Here is an 18051-nt window from a genome sequence, read left to right as displayed (position 1 = left end):
TGAAGTGTAAATTTCTCAAAACAACAAATGTAAGTGTCCTACATTAAGAAAATAAGAGAAAGTGTCCTATATATTTTTTTTTTTGGGGGGGGGACTATTCCTCTTATTGGCGTATGGTTTTGTAATGGAACCTCATTGGACTTGTGATTTGGTCCAATATTATGGGTAACTCGCATATGAGGGGAGCTGAGTGGGGGAATATTGAGCCCATAAACAAATCCACACGTATGAGCAAAATAAGTCACTTCAACAAAAATAAGATTTGTGACTTCACTCAAATTTTTAATAACTATATTTTACATATAATAAGATAATAATCTTTTAAAAACAATAGTAATCTTTCCTTAGGGTAATAATACATTTTAAAGGATCCAATGTGATGTAATTGATAGTTTCTTTCTATGGTTGATTTTTTTTTGCTGTATTTTATTCCTTTTCAATTGGTATAATGTAAAATTTAAAATTCCAATGTAGAACTACATCTTTAGTTTCTTTTTATTGTTGATTTTTTTTAACCCTTTTTTAAAAAATTTGTGGTGGATTTGGATAAAATACAGTGCAATTTTGTAAGAAAAAGTTGGCAAAATTTGGATTAGATAGATTTCAATTTGTGATCACAAAAGATATTAAATAAACAAGGAATAATAAAAGTTATTTATTAAAAAAATAAGAATAAAAGTTAAGATATATTAATCACAATGTGAAACATGAAAGAGTTACACAAAAATTCTAAATAGCTAAATAATAATCCAAAATACCCTCAAATGTTTAAAATTATATGTAAGAAAACTAATAGATAAAAAACCTTCAAATAAATCTGTTAAACAAAACCGACTAATAAAACCGTTTAATAAAAACAAGCTCAATAACCTTGGATAGCAAAGCACAAAAAATACAGAATTTTGACCTAAAGTATAAAGAAAACAAATCGAAAAAGACATTTAATACAAACAAGTAATAAAGATTGTGATTAGATATTAATGGACACCAAATGATCCAAAACCAAAATGAAGTGGTAAGATACTCTATATTCTATTCTTATGCATTGCCACAAAATTAGCCTTTCATCACTCCTCTCCCTTTTGCTATCATCACATTGACCCATAACTTTTACCCTAAAACCTCTTTAACCAAAAAACCATGTTCCATAATCCAAATTCTCCCCTAATCTTCTTTGATTAACCCCATTAATCAAATCCCAAATTACCCCAAAAAATACCATTATTTTTCTTTCTTTCTTCTTCTTCCAAATCTCAAATTCTCTTCACTCATATTTTTGCATCAAATTTTTTTTGGGTAAATTTTTTTTAAAAAAAAAACACAAACATAAAAATTAGATTTGAGAAGAAGATTAAGAGAGAGGAAAGAAAAAACTCACACACAGTATGGTAAAGCGCAGCCATCGAACGGAAGAAGGATGAAGATGACAACAACAACGTTTCTTCCCGGTTAAAAAATAAATAAAAAAAAACCTCTTTTTTTTTTCTTCTTCGAAACGTTTCGTATATCCCGCCATTGTTACCTTCTTCCATTTTCTCTCTCCTCTCTCTTCTTCCTTTGTTCTTCATTCTTCAACCAATTCGATCTTCTTCGGTTTCGATTTCGATTTCCTCGGTTTTGATTCTTCGGTTTGATTTGGAGTGGTGAATTCTAGGGTTTATAAATGGTGGAAGGAGGAATTGCCGGAGAATCGTCGAATTCGGCGTCGAGAGGGCCGTCGGCGTGCGCGAAAATCGGTGACCGGACTAGGTTTACGGTGGAGCTGAGACCTGGTGAGACTACCATTGTTTCATGGAAGAAGCTTATGAAAGATGCTGCTAAGACTGATGGTTCCTCTTCTTCCGCCGCTGCCGCCGCCGCTCCTGCTGCTCCTGCTGCTACCGTTCCTGTCGCTGCTGTTGCGGCTGCTGCGAGTGGTGCGGTTGCCGCTACCGCGGCTGCTGTTGCCGCTCCTACGGGACCAAATAATTCGCTTACCGCGCTCGAGTCTCGCCTTGCTCCGGTATAATTAGCATTGTTGTGTTATTAGTCTTGTGAATTTCCAGTGTTGGGAGTTTGATTTCGTTTTTATTTTATTTTATTTGGATTAGAAATTAGAATGCCGTGTAATGTTGCTCAATTGAAGTTAGTTTTATGTGTTTTTGTTGATTGTTGTTTTCAAAGGTTTCGAGCAATGAATTTCAGATTGTTGTTTGTGTTGGTTATTATTGTAGACTAATGTTAATTGGCAATTGAATTCAGTTTTTGCGAGATGTAAACGATTAGAGATATAGTGATACCGGATTGTGATCGAATTTTAAATTAGGCATATTTTGTTGAGTTCATTATTCTTGAGCTGTTTGTATTAGCCGAGTAGCCAGTGTTGGGTTTAATATTAGGATTTCCGCTTGTATTTATTTGAAATCACTTGAAATTATAGTGCAAGTATATCTAAGTGTGATCTGTTGTTGGATGTGTGTTAATTACATAGTACATTGTTTATTGTTGATCTTCAATTCATTCGATTAGCTATTTTTGACTTTAATTTTTCAGCTGACAAGTGTGGCATGTTTATATCACCAAAACGGAAGAAGAGGGGGGGGGGGGTAGAGGCCTCCATTCTTATAAAACAGGGTCATTTATCATCTGACATTAATGATATTTTCTCCCTTTTGTTTAGATAGATCAAAGAGTTTTTGGGATATTACTTTTTATTTTGCCATATCAGTCATCACAGTAACCGTAGCTAGATTTGCTTTAGTTCATTGTGTTCATGTTCTTCTACATATTCCTCGAGTAGACATTATATAGTCAATCATTTGTATTTGATTGTGTGCAAATGATGTGTTGAGGTTTTGATTGAAAAAGTATGCTCCTTGATCTTTGAAAATAAATAAGAACAGCTTTTGGATGTGAGGATTTTGACCCTTCATGTTGAAACATTGCACTTTAATTTTGGCTTAATTACTTGGTTATTTACTTTGGAAAGATTTCTTTTCTCCGTGCTGATTTGTCGTAGTTCCTATTTTTATTTAGCCAAGAGTAAATAGATTCTGGGAGTTTATCTTCTTTGTTGAAATTTAGAGATTTAAGTAGTAACATATGTTAAGATGTTGTTTGCTTCTCACAATTGTAGGGACAACCTGCTGCAAATGATATGAATGATGCACCTGCTCCTAATCGTTTCAGTGCCGTTATTGAGAAGATTGAGCGTCTGTATACGGTGAGAACATTTTATTGATTAATGGAGTGATAGGCTTTCATGTTAAGTGTTTTCTTGGAAATTTTCTCCTCTTTGTCAAAAACTAATAACAGGCTAGTTGGTCCTTTGTCTTGAAGGTTGTTTCTGTTTTTTTATTTTTTTAACGGTTGAACTTACCTTCTCAGGGCAAGGATAGTGATGATGAAGATCTTGATGACATTCCAGATGACGATCAATATGATACCGAAGATTCATTTATTGATGATGCTGAACTGGTTGGTACTTGTATCTGTACTGAATTGTGTGGAGACATTTGGCTTTGTTTCTGTCCTTTTAGTTTGTTTGCCTTTGAACTTTGGAGTTGTTTGCCTCTGCTATGACTTAATTTGAGATCAAAATTTTGACGATCACTGTTGGCAGTGGTTATATCTTTATATGAATTAAATCTGCTTGTCCATATTATTGTTCAGGATGAGTACTTCGAAGTTGACAAGTCAAAGACTAAGCATGATGGTTACTTTGTGAATCGGGGTACACTGGAGAAAGTGTAAGTACTTAATTGTTTACCATTCATTGTATTGTCTTTATGCTCTGACTGTGCTCCTGCTGAGAGTATAACAGAAAAATATGAATTTTTTTTCATCATAATTGTTAAGTTGAAAGAATTTTGTTCGACATTTGGAGCCCTTTTGTTATAGCTTTTGTTTGTTGTGCGGCTGTGCCCTTGTTAAATGTTTCTCTTAGCCAATCTCCCTCCCCCCTCTCTTTGTCCAAAAAAAGTCTATGTTTTTATATATAATTTTTAATTTTTTAATATTTTATCATCTTCAAAAGAAAAGTAACTGCTCTTCCCTTGTTTAAGATTTGAAGTTCCTTTTTTTCTTCAAATTGGAAATCTCTATCTATTTTGTTTTCTTACCTAAAATTACACTGACTCAACTTCTAAGTATGGCCTAATATTTCATATTTTTATTTGATGTTTCTTCCTTTAACCTAGAATTGAGCCAGTGGAATCAGTTAGTCAGCAGCCAAAGAAGAGGAGGAGGAAGGAAGTAGCAAAGGCTCCTGGGGATAATCATGATGGTCAGGGTGCCATTAAGCCCATGAAAGTGGGTAAAAAGGGTGCTGGCAAGTCTGCCTCATCAGCTGACAAGGGCGTTTTGCCTACATCGCAATGTCCTTCATTGAAGAGCTCTGAAGACATGAAATTTCAGAACATTCTGAAAAACATTGCTGACAGTAAATCTTTGTTTGATCCTTATGCATCTTTGAGGACTTCACATGGTGATACATCATCAGCTTTAGCAGAGAACAGTGACAAGCAAAAGACTGGGATAATGGGAAAAAATTCTAGTGGCAAGCTGAGAGAGGCTAGCGAAAATGGCGATAAATCCGAATTTATACATAAAAGTCAATCCCTTAAGCCAAACCATGTTGAGGAATCTGATTTAGCTGCACAGCCAAAGGATAAGATTGGCATGCGTGAAAGGATAGACCTTAATCTTCCTGACAATAAGCAGACTATACAGCCTATGGTAAGCAGATGCCCTTTACTTTGATGGGCTCTACTCTTGTGATTTAAGATGTTGCTTACATTTTGTTGCCTTCTGAGTTCATTTTGTAAGCTTGAAAGTATGTCATAATGACATCTGATTTGCAGAATTTGGCATTATTTTCTCTCTGAAGTTTTGTATTGCATTTCCTTGTCATATTCTCTATTAAATTTGTTAAGAACACAAATAAGGCTATTATCTTTGTTAAGTAAAAGTCAAAACTCAAGAGTCATACATTTTGTGTGTACACAACAGCAATATGTATTGTTGTTGGCTTTGTAATGGTATCGTTACAACCTCTATAATATAAAATAACTCTTGGTTGTATTTATTTACTCCCTTTGTTCTAGTTATAGGGTCATGCTTGTGTGTGTGTGTGTGTGTGTGTGTGAGTTTTAAAAGAAAGATGTTTTATATTCTAGGATGGATGGGGTACTTATAGTATGTCATAACTAAAGGATGAATACGATAAATATTAATGAGTTTTCTTTGTAAGCTCAAAAGTAACTGCCATAGTTAATTAATTCCAATCCTTTTGTCTGTGTATCCTGAGTAAATTATCTTGTCCTATGTGACTTGACTGTAGAGTTTTTCGTCTGCTTTCTTGATGATTTCTCCTTCCTCTAAGCGGGGTTGTAATTGGTCTGCTTTTGCCGTAAATTTTGGGAGATGCAATCATACTATGTTTGTGAACTTGGCATTAATAGTTAAGACTAACTAAAGGTGTATAAGTATATGGATTCTTCAATTTTACCATGTTTGTTTATGGGTTGAGAAAACAATAAAAAGTATAAATGTAGAACTGTGGAAATCTTATTGTTAAAAATGGGTAATATAGTGTTCTTTTCAAAATCGATGGAAAAATTATTGAAAACTGTGGAAACTTATAATACTCGTGGTTTTACTTGCAATGTCAATATTTTCCCTCATCAAACAAACCACACAAAGAAAGCTAAGTAAACATTTCCTTTAATTTCAGTTGCCAAACAAATAAAACTTGTTATCTAAAATGTTTGCTTTTCTACATATTTCCGTACTTTTACTTTTCCATAGATTTACTCATTTATAAAGTTTCCGAACACTATTAATGTTAATCATTCAACCTGAGTTTACCGTTTCTGTATTTGTTTCGCTGCCTTCCTTCTTTGGTAGCTTTCAATGATGCATAATTGTCATTAATGTCCATCTGCTTGGAGCTCTATGCAATGTGTGATGGCTAACGGCAGTGTGAAAAGGCTTGCAAATCCTGTAGTTTATATTATTAACTGTTATGATGTTATGACACAGCTGTGTTAGTATCCAGTGATTTTATAACTTATTAGTTCTAAAATGTGTAAAACATTCTGTGTAGGATCATTGTAACTATACATTTTCACATAGGAAACATTTGCCTTGCTTTGTCTAGTCGCATACATATGCCTCTCACCTTATGCTTAGCTTTTGGAACCTTGTCACCTCTGTGCACTTCATGCCTTATAAAACACTGGTTAATGGGTTTTAATTATATTTTATTTTCTCAATGATGCTCTGTTTTCAGTTGTCTTATAGATGGTGTTTACCAAAAAATTCTGTTTCCGCACATTTACATTAACTATTGACTTTTCTTGTTATAGATTTTTTCCCCCCTAGTTGTTTATGCCTGTTAAATTCATTCCATAATCCTGGTTCTGGAGTTGGACTTCTGGTCAATCTATCCTTGATGAAAAGATTGTAGTAATGACCGCATCAATTAAGGGCTTACATAAGACTATAAGAGTGCATTTGACTTTTCTGATGGCTAGATTCCTCCTGTCACTTCATCCAATTCTTGCCTTTTGGTTTAAAGTTCTTTTCTATTATTACATATAGGCTTTCTCCCTTTTCTTCTTAGGTGGTTTATTCATTGCACAAAACTGCAGGTTCTTTGGATTGCTATGTATGTTTTTGCAGTAATCAGTATTTTGACTTGATTTTTCATATGCAGAAAATTTCTGTTTTGCATAAAAAGGAAGGTTCTAGTGTTAAGCCCAAAGCTAATGTGTTGGAGAAGGCCGTCAGAGAACTGGAAAAGGCAGTTGCAGAATGTGAGGACCATGCTTTCTTGGCATTGGTTCATCGATACTGATATCTGATAACAATTGCTGTATCTTTTTTATAGGCCCGATTGTAATTTTGTTTCTCCAACCTTGCAGCGAGACCACCAGCTCCAGATGCTCAAGATGCTGACTCATCAGGGCAGTCTGTCAAAAGAAGATTGCCTCGAGAAATCAAGCAGCGGCTTGCCAAAGTCTCTAGACTTGCTGTATGTGAACATAATCTGGATTGGAACCTCTTTTTGTATATCTTCTGGTTTTTATCTTTATTTTTCTTACATCTTTGTATATAAAAATTAAAGCAATCTGCTCATGGTTTTGCAGCATGCAAACAATGGTAAGGTGTCAAAGGAACTCCTGAACCGTCTTATGGATAGTTTGGGGCATTTAATTCAGCTCAGAACCTTAAAGGTAACTGTTCAATAGTAGTTACTGATCTGAGCTTTGACATGTTTGTTGATGAGACGTTATAAGCTACCCAAGCTGCAATCTCCATTTGACATGTTCAAGACGCTTCCTCTTCTAGTATTCTTCTTCTTATGTGATGAAAATTTTACCAAGTGTGATTCTTACTGCTGTTCTGTTTTATGATAATAGAACTGTGAGGGTTTCACTATTTGTGAACAATTGTGACATATTATAACTATCTGCTTACAGCTGATATTATGATCTGTCATCTTGGATAAGATAGAAAACTGGTTGGTTATCTCTTAGTTATTGGTCTTCTTGCTGCTGATGGATGTATCTGATTGGTTACTTCTTAGTTATAGTTGAATGAGCTTGAGTCTAATGTGCAGTGGTTTTATATCATTTTAAAATATCTCTTTTGTATTAATTGACAGAGGCACCTAAAACTAATGATGACCATGAGCTTGTCTGCGAAACAAGAGAAAGATGACAAGTTCCAACAAACAAAGAAGGAGGTTGTTGAAATGATTAAAACTCGTATTCCGTCCCTGATGTCTAAGGTACGCACATCCATGCACTTTTATGTTATCTCTTAAATAGATTTTTGTGGAAGGCCGTTGTACCTTTAGAAAGTATTTTCTTTGTAAGATTTAAATAATACTTTCTTCTGTAAGCTTCCTATTCTGTTCTGAGTTTGTAGGACTATAAACTTTATGACCTGGTGGACTAGTAGCTTTAATAGATTAAAGTGTTGGTGTTTGGCTGTTTGCCAAACCTAAGATAGTGATTTGTTCCTTTTCTTTTATAAGGATAACTATCTAAGGTTTTTGTGGAAAGTTGTTGCTCCTTTTGAAAACATCTAATAAACATGCTCTTTTGGTGCACACATCTAATAAATTTGTAAGATATAGATGAAACTTTTCTTCTGTAGTCTTCCTATTTTGTTTGGTGTGTACTGTGTAGGACTATAGTTTCTATGACCTGGTGTACTGGTAACTGTTATTGATTAATGTGTTGGTGTTTGTCAAACCTAAAAACGGGGATTGTTCTTTATCATTTAAAAGGATAACTATCTAAGGCTTTTGTGGAAGGCTGTTGCCTTTCGAATAAACATATTCTATTAAATCTGTAGTAATACATAAACTTCTCCTGTAATCTCCCTCTTCTGCTTCGGGTAATCGGGTGTGTAAAATTATAGGCTTTACTACCTGGTGGATTAGTAGCTTTAATAGATTAATGTGTTGGTGTTTTCCAAACCTGAGAAAGAGATCTGTTCTTATTCTTTAAAAAGGATAGTTATTTGAAAATTTGTTAAAGAATTTTGGATTTAGATGAGTTAAGAGCTCAGATTCCATATGCTGCTGTGATATACTGGGTTTGGAGCTGTGATATACATGTCTGATACCAATAATATTCATGTTGCTGATGCAATGATTTGTTGAGGTAAGTCAAAGTTAAGATCCAATGTAGTATATGTTTATCTGCTTTATGGTAACTGATACAACAAAGTGTTGTATTGAAGATCCTGCTGAGGGCAGGGTCCTGGGTAGGGAAAGATGCCTGTAGGAATAGGTCTGTTTCTGAAATACTTGCAATGATCTTGGTCTAATACTTTGAAAGAACATGATTACTTCCTGTAGCTCATTACATTTGTCTTGTTTAAAAAAAAAACATTCAGAAGAGTTTAAGAGGATTAATAGTTAGAGATTAGGAGCTATGCTCTTTGCAGAGGGTATAATCTGAATTTACCAATGTTGCACCTATTTGCAGGCAGCTGAACAACAAGGTGGAGGATCGGGTGAATTTCAAGAGGGTGGTCTTTTAGAAAAGACAGGAAAAGGGCAGATTTGTATGGATGCTACATTGGAGGATAAGATTTGTGATCTCTATGATATTTTCGTTGATGTATGACCATCAATACTAAATTTCATTTAAGCAAATATATACCCAAAAAAAATAATAAATTATAAAAATGAACGATTTTCTTTTATAGTTTTTAATCTAGGATAAGTCATTTTTTTTCTTTAATCAGGGACTTGATGAAGATGCAACTCCTCAAGTCAGAAAATTATATGCTGAGGTATGCTACTATTTCATCGCTGTCCGTTTGTAGCATGCTATTGCTCGCCTCTATGGCTCCGCTTTCCTTTTTAATTTGTTTTTTCTATTGGTCATGTCATGTATGAGTTATTATTTCTTCAATGGTGCAATATGTTCTTACCTGGTGATTCTTGTATACCAAGGAGCCTGTATCATCACTCTAGAGAAAAATTAGACAATAAATATGCATGCAATATATTCTAACTTGATAGTCCATTTATCTTTTTAATCGGCTGCTCTTGCTAAACTTGTTGAGTTGTTGAAGTGATATAGTCCATCAAGCCTTTTAAAATCTTATGTGATAAATTCTCGGTTTGAGCATCACAGTATTCTAGGAGTGTTGCCAGCATTACTAAAGGCAATGCTGATATGACCAACAGCTTGCCTATCTCTGTGTATTTTTTTCTAGTCTTTTTTCCCCCTTCCTTGATTTAGAAAGCCGGTCACTTGTTTAATTTAATAGGTACTATCACTAATACATTAATAACCACTTATTCTTGAACAATTAAATATTACTTTTTTTTTTTAGAGTGCATCGGTTCGACCGGCATATAGTCTTAGGAAAGTAAGTTGAATGGAGTAAAATATTGTTATGTGGGGTCTCTTGGGGAATTAAAAGTTATACTCCAGGGATGTGAGAGGAGGGAACTAATTAAAAAAAAGTTTTAAGAGTGGGGACCATTTGAGGAGAAAGATATAATAAAAAATAAGGATGTCTAAAAAAAAGAAGTGATGCACTTAAAAAAACAGCCAGTATTGGAAAGTGATGCAATAAAGCTTTTATTTATAAGCCTTGGAGGCGCTTAAAATGGATGGAGTACTGTTTAATGTTTTGTATTGCAGTATCCCTGAGTTAGCTGATATGCATGAAGGAACCAAACTTTTTTTCTAATTTGATTCATAATCTGATGTAGCTGGGCCATTTATATAGAGTGCTTGCTCACAATATAAATTTTCTTTTTTGTTAACCATTGGAGATTTGTCTTAGAGATATTTATGAAGTAATGGTGCTATGGCACCGTTTCCAAATTTTACATATTGCTGCTCTTGGCAATCTGGGATTTGAGAGATTAGCTTATTTCAATGTTTCAAGGTGTTTGTTGACTTAGTTCTTAGTTGTTCATTGCTTTTTGAATTTCGCTTTTCAATTGCTAGTCAATTGTGGCATCTACCTGTTTTCTGCAGAAACACTTCATAGCCATGACTTTTGTTACTCTTTACTTTATTCTGTTGTTTGTTTCAGTGGCATTACTTGCATTGCATCTTTTTCTTTTTTTCTTTTTTTTTAAAAGATAAATTGATATTCATTGTTTCATTATTTAGCTTGCTGAACTATGGCCTAAAGGAGTCATGGACAATCATGGGATCAAGCGTGCTATCTGTCGAGCAAAAGAACGGAAGAGGGCACTGAATGAGAAGAATAAGGTGGGGATGATCTCTGAGTATTATATGTACATCTACTGAGCTTTGGATGTCAGCAAGGGTTGCTTACTACAATCTGTTGTTTCTTATGGTCTTCTATTTGCTTGTTTTCTGGTGTGGACAGTAGTGTCTATTGTTTTTTTTCACTTACACAGGGCATATTATTTTCAGTTTAGTGGTGATGTGGGGTTAGAGACTACATGGTACATGTTAATCAGTTCATGTGTGGAATTTTAATTGATAGCAATCACAGCATGGTTGTGCTATTTGAAACAAGGTTCTTGACCTCTGTAGTTTAGATACATTTTTTTCTTTGTTCTTTTTGGCTTGCCTAGAAGATTGTCCTAGGTGTCTTTTCCATTTGAAACTCTTATTGCCTGAACTTTTACTTAGACATAATTTGTCTTCATGCTACTCTCAGGGTTTGTTGTGTTTATTCTTTATGTGATAAGGTCTTCATCTCTTCTTTTTTGTTCTGCTTGATTTTGTTTTCCTATGGTAGCTGTTTGTGATAATCTTATTTAAAGTTTGATCTAGTAATCTTTTCTGTGATGATTTTTCAATATCAGGGTAGCTTTAACAAAGTGCAATTTGTCGAATCATTTTTCTTTCTCTAGTGTTATTATTTATCGTGATTTTACTTTATTTATGAGTTTGATTTATTGGGGTTGGAGAAAGGAGGAGTTCTACTTGTATAACAGTCAATTACTTCTTTTCATTAGGTTATTTTTATATCACTTTATCAAATATTACTTCCTGAACTATTTTGCTCCCTCTCTTCATCTGTAATGCTGTTCTTTCTAGGATCTTTTGTGAAGTTCCTTTTGAGCGGCCTACTGATGAAGAGAATGAAAACCAAGAGAGTGTAAACAAACCTTGTACTCCCTTTACTTTGGATCAGTCATTAGCTCATGGCACTAAGTATTGCACATAGTCAAGACTTTAAGACAATATAGGTTGTGGGAATGAGTTATGACTTTATAAAATAAAGTGGGATTATCAGAGCATTTATATGGCGTGAAAAGGGATATTGGGACTTGATAATATAAATTTGAGTTGGTGGAGCAATTTTAGAGGGCTAGGTGGGTAATGGTCTGATTATCGGTGCGGCGTGGCACGCCGAAAAATGGGATCAGTTTCCCCTCCCAAAGCTGTGTATCTACCATTTTCCTTCAAGTGAGTTAACCCGGGCCAGGCTGACTCTTACTCATGTTAAAGTATAAGCTTGCTTTTCCCTTGCTTTTCTGCTCTATAAAGGTATTTTTTACTAGTATGGAGCCACCTTCTGTGTACTGCATGCGAAAGTCCCGTTCTTTTGCTCGAATGTGACTCCTTTGGTTGGCCATTCACCTGTCGCACCGACTCGCAACCAGGTAGTGTCCAGGAGCTACCCGTTTCTCCTGGCTAGTACCCGCCTTTATATTGTGTGAAAATGAGAGTAGGATTTTATAATGTATAGTGAAGCTAGGAGCTATTTAATATTACTGGGTCCTTTCCCAATGATGAAGTGTTGTAGTCAATCAGAAGCGATTGATAAAGGTAAATGCTGTGATTTATCTGATATGGTAAGATTATGAATTTAAGATCTACACTTTCTTGGAATTGGCTTGATCTTTTTTAGGTTCAAACTCTTCTGACCACATGATTGGTGGTAGATCTTGTAGATGGCTGTGATCTTTATGGGTAAGGACCATGGTCTTGTTTTGATTAGTTCTTACTTCTTAGTCCCTACTACCGAAATTATTTATGTATTTTTCTCCAACCGATCACATTCGTATTTACCTTATCTAACATTGATTTGGAAGCTGTTTTGAAGACTGCCGCTTCAATGATGCAGCTATGATAGTTTGGCCTTTTTATATCTAGCAATTGCTGTCTTTAGATATCATTCTACTTCAATTTCTAGAGTATCTCAATAAAGTGCTTTAAAGATAAAAAGTCATTATTGATGTGCTAAGCTTGCCTCTCCCCATTCCGTGTACAAAAAAGGAAAAGACAACAATGCTTAACAAAATGAGTGATGGCAAGAAGCCAAGAAGTTTAAGTGGTTCAAACTTTTAAGTAGCATGGACACAAAATACTTAGTGATCCCTTTATTATGCTTTTGATGTGGTAGTTTCTGCACTTTTAGTTCTTTTTTTGAGTCTCCATTCAGGATTTGTTCCTTTTTTTTTTCTTCACCGCTGTCCATGGTACTTGGCTATTATTAGCTAATCTAGGAGAGTTTCCATTTTGGAGAATTGCCACAAAAGGTGTATGTGCTGCTTACTGTTAACTAATGTGAGACAAAAATGACTGTTAAGTTGATTAAGGGTATTATTCTAAGGAATTTTGTTATATAGAAAGTTGCCCTTAAATGAAAAGATAACATACCAAATTTGTTACTAAAATGTTTTATTGGAAGTGTAAGGAATATATAGGGTCATTCTTGCGTCTTATGCTATGTTACATGGACTCAGGTACCCTTGTCCGACACGGGTATGTCTCCAAGCGTCCGACTCGGCTATTTTGTAAAAAAAAAAATTCATAGTTTTGAACCAAAAGTGAAATATCCAAGTGTCATACCCATGTTCGAGTGTCGAGGGTCCAACATAGGAACTCTTATGTTTAATTATTACGTGACTCGTATATTTATTGCTGAACTTACAAAGTCTACAGAATACTTTGCATTTATATATGATTTTGCTTGATCTGTTAGGTTTTTAAAACTCGCATGATATGTAAATTATTGTTATGCATTCTTGTAAACACTGGTATGCATTTCCTCACAAAAAAAAAAAAAAAAAAAAAAAAAAAAAAAAAACATTGGTATGCATTCTAGTAAAATATTAGTGTTCTGATGTTCACTTGTATGTTAACTAATAACGTACATGCATAATAACATACGTGCATTTTTGCTAGGACCAGAGATCTGGCAATTTTTTCTATTTAATGGGGCCTAGAATCGGGTTCAGGGGTTTATTTGATATTGGACATGTTTATTTTCTGGAACTTATGTCCTCTTCTTAAATTAATGTGTGCCATTTCATATCTGGGGTACAAGGGTGTTTTCAGGTGCTTGGATTGATGTGGAGCATTAGTACTTTGCTCAAAAATAATCTTAAGTAGAAATATCTTTCCCTTTTTTTTTGGACTGCCGAGAATCTCCCTTTAGTCCGTATACCATGTTTGTTGGTATGTGGCAATAAAGCCAATAATTCTTGATAATGTTTTTTTTGGACTGCTGAGAATCTCCCTTTAGTCCTTATACCTTGTTTGGTATGTGGCAATACATTAGTTAACAATGAATTTGTTAGCATATTTGTAAGGAAAGTCGTATATCTATGACATGGTAATTCTAGTGTATTCCAATTTATTTATTTTCCATAATTTTTTCCGTTACCATCCAATTACTATGAACACTAGTTTGGGGATGGGTTTGCATTACTATGAACACTATACGTTTGGACAATACAATCTTTGCAAAATTTCACTTAATATCATTCTTTTCGCTTATTATGACTTTATGATCACCTATCTGATGTGTTGTTAATGTTCTAATCTTTGTTTTGGTAATTTATTTATTTATTTATATTTATTTTAGTTAGTATAAAGGAAGACTTAGTTGTCTCAAGTTTTCATTTCCTCACAAAAATCAGGTTTTACACTTGTATAAGTGCCAGCTGTAAGAGGCTATTGTATTTTCCTTTCTATATAAATGTTTGTTTAGGTATTTTTATTTTTACTACATGTATATTCCCGTGCCATGGTACTAGGGATATATGGTTTTGTGTGTGTGGTGAACTAGTTTACTTATTTCTCATGCTGGGCTGTATTTGTAGTCTGAATTCAAGCATTCAGATTGCGAATTGTTATGGATATTTGAGGTAGATACAAAAAGAAAGCATAAATGATGATCGAATGGAAATCTTTATTTGATATTCTGAATTAGAATTCCAGCCAACAACTCAACAAGTATGATCTTGGGAAATGTCCTGATAATGTGTAATTAGCTACTGTTTTGATCTGCCACTTTCGTTGTGTATTGATGGACCTTTGGGTGGATAATGTTGTGAGATCATCAAATAAAGTAGCAATTTGTTATAATTTGGACTGCTATTTCTATTTATAGTAATTCCATTTCAATTACTATGTAAAACTGCTTGTAATTGTGGCATTGGGCTCTTCCTTGGTTTCTCTTTTTGTGTCACTCCTCCCTTTATCCCACCCCATAGGCTTGTTAGTTTGTCTTTTGGGATCTCTTAATCAGTGGTGGATGCCCTTTTCTAATTTTTTTTTTTTCTTTTTTTTTTCTTTTTTTGTTTCTAAAGCATCAGCCTAGCCTGGTCATGTATTCTTAACTAAGTGTTAAATATTTAAAGTTTAAATGCTAACTTCCTTATGATAGTAAATTCTTAGGGATTGTGATTTTCATCTTTTAAGATACTCCATTGCCATTAAAAGGTATTGATCATCTGAGCTGGTTCCACATTGTCTCTCCTTTCGCCATTTGTACTTGATTTCTTCTGTAAAATGCTGCTTGAATCTGGTTAACCAATTCAGCTTATATGGTTGATTTTGATCCTCTCTCTCTCTCTTCTTTTATTTATTTATTTATTTTTGTTGGGGGGGGGGGTGGTTGTGGTTAAAAAAACTGTTTTGATTTATAATGTTTGCCTGATTGATCCAAGTTAGTTTACTTTAATCCAATTAGGCTGTTGTTTGTCATTGCGTTCATTTGATATGTTTTAAATTAATTTACTTTGACCCTATTTGCTTGTAATTAATGCTACTGAATAAAATTTGATCTTATTCAGTTGATTGTGATCCATTTGATCAAATATGGCTTAATTTAAATTGGTTTACATTGTTCTAATGAGGTTTGACTGATCCAAGTTAAATGATTGTATTTCTTGAAATATGAGAAACATTTTGTTGATGTTGTTTTGTAAAACTTTGTTGTTTGTAATGCTCCATTCTTATACTAGCTCTTTGTCACATAGTCTTGTTTAGCTTTGGTCCAAAAAGAAATAGGCTAGACTCCATTTTGATTACTCAAGGTGATCTTTTCATCCCCTTACTGATTCATTTTGCTCCGTGCTAGCTGAATTTAGTTACCCTTGCATTCTTGTTTTTGCTTTTACTTCAGTGCTTTTGTTGTTTTGGGTATATAGCTCATATTTTGACAAGAAATAGGTTAGCTTCCATTTTGATCACTCGTGGTGATCCTCTCATTCCCTTACTGATTCATTCTGCTCCGTGATAGCTTAATTTAATTACCCTTGTGTTTTTGTTTTTGCTTTTACTTCAGTTCTCTTGTTGTTTTTTGGTGAATACCTCATTTCACCATTATTTGTTTCTACTTGAACATGGAATTCATACCTGAGATAGTGAGATGATCAGCATCATTTGGATTGTGAGATTGTGCATTTACATTTTGTGGGTTTGTTATTGGCTTTAAACTTGTTTCAATTCATCCGATATGCTGCTGTGTGGGAATGTATTAAGTATTTTTTTTATAGTTTAACCTTGCATAGTCATGAGCAGTTATAATCTGAAGCCATATGCCATGATGATGACCTTTAACTATGAATTAATGAAATATTCTGCTCCTGTACTCTGCAGGACCAGGAGAAAATCAGGAGGAAAAAAGTGCTAGCTGCAAACACAGAAGAAACTGTTCGTGTTGAGTCTAGTTCAGCTGTTCAATCGCAGTTTGTGGACACGAAAATGGTCTCTGATCCCAGTATAGCTGTTGCAACTCAGCAAAATAGATTTTCCACTGTAACAAGTGTCGCACCTGCAACTACGACTGCAGTTAGCACAAGTATTGCCACTTCTGTGTCAATCCCCCCGACAAATGTGCCCAATTTTGAACGTTTGAAGCAAGAGAAAGTGAAGGTAACACAGAACAATTCTCTGATAGATGGTAGGATTGATATGGGTGTAAAGAAAAAGGTAAAGAAGAGGACGGAAAACCTGTTGGGAGAGATACCCTTGCGTTCTGAGAAGCTATCTTCTCATCAAGGCGATGATAGACAAAAACAGCCCAAACATGCTGCAACTGCTGGCCAACTCCAGAATTCTTCTCTTAAGTCAAGTTACGACGAGTTCCGGTTTGAACCACTGACGTGATCAATACATCATCATCGTGAACCTGCTTGTGTAACAAAGTTGATTTTTTTTATTTATTTTTTAAATCTTTATTTCTCATCTCGCCCCTGGCTCCATTTGTCTTCAGCAGGTGAGTTTAGCTTAGCCAGTTTTGTAATTAAATTTCCTTTTCCTTCTTTTAGAAGCTCATTTTTACAATTGAATAGAAAAAGTAGAGCTGTATGTCACCGGTAGCTGATAATCATTCATACATCCTTTCTGAATCGTCTCTCTTCCCTAGCTTTATACAGCCCGAAAGGGCGAGTTTAACCAGTTTCATCACTCTTTTGCAATACATCCATTAATTTGCTGTAGTTGTTGAGGTCTGAGTTTCTTATCGTTATGATTTCAAGATGAGACAAACTTTGATGGGAAGGTTTTTTTTTTTTTTTTTTTTTTTTTTTTCAAGTTAACACCCTCCTCCACTCTTCTTACCAACAATTATAAAACAATTTACACTATAAAGCTCAATCTTTAACATGAGGCAAACATAGTACTGAATTTGTTACTAACTGTACAACCCCGATTTAGTATGATTCAATAAATATTCGATTGGGAATTTTGGGGTGGAGAAATTAATCAATTACTGGTATGAGTGCAGTTGCACTTTGAATTACGATATGGATCATGATTCTCGAACACATTTACTATTTTCTTGCTAATTTATGCTTTGTATGTATTTGCTACTACATATGTTTATGAATTTAAACTACTCAAATGTTTGTAATTTTATAACTGTTCTCATTAAATATTTAAATATGAAATTATTGTTCATTACTCTGTACTTTTCAAGTATATACAATGAGCTTGCCTAGCTCCTCATAGTGGTAAACAAATTTGCTATGATAATATGATATTTTTATAAATAAATCAATCGACAATTTTATCCTATCACCATCAATTGTAGAGCCTATATTAATGGATTTTTTTAAAATTTATTTACAAAAATGTCATGTGATAAACAGGCACGGTCTCGACATTTTTTGGGCCCTAGGCGAAACAAGACATAAGGGCCATTTATTTTATTTTTTCTTTGTTTTTTTTTTCGCCACTTTAATTTAGTATACGAAGTATTTCGTATTCTACTCACATATTCTACTTTTTTCTTCATGAATATTTAAATAATATCAGTTTTACATAATTTTTATTTGATAATGATGTTTATAGTTGGAATCACAGAATG

General features: G+C 34.2%; 1 protein-coding gene across 1 annotated transcript; it reads left to right on the top strand.

Annotated features, from left to right (window-relative positions):
- The first annotated feature begins 877 nt into the window (after positions 1-877).
- LOC110725729 (ubinuclein-1-like) lies at positions 878-17141 on the top strand. The gene is made up of 13 exons (XM_021905197.1): positions 878-2002; positions 3116-3202; positions 3367-3456; positions 3652-3728; positions 4179-4716; positions 6698-6797; positions 6906-7015; positions 7131-7217; positions 7649-7774; positions 8985-9119; positions 9247-9294; positions 10638-10739; positions 16341-17141. Exons 1-13 carry the CDS (start codon positions 1664-1666, stop codon positions 16848-16850), a joined length of 2349 nt encoding a protein of 782 aa, XP_021760889.1. The 5' UTR covers positions 878-1663; the 3' UTR covers positions 16851-17141.
- The last annotated feature ends 910 nt before the right edge of the window (positions 17142-18051 follow it).

The sequence above is a fragment of the Chenopodium quinoa genome, unplaced genomic scaffold, assembly GCF_001683475.1.
Source record: "Chenopodium quinoa cultivar QQ74 unplaced genomic scaffold, ASM168347v1, whole genome shotgun sequence".
Lineage (NCBI taxonomy): Eukaryota > Viridiplantae > Streptophyta > Magnoliopsida > Caryophyllales > Amaranthaceae > Chenopodium > Chenopodium quinoa.
This window is presented reverse-complemented; position numbering and strand designations above follow the sequence as displayed.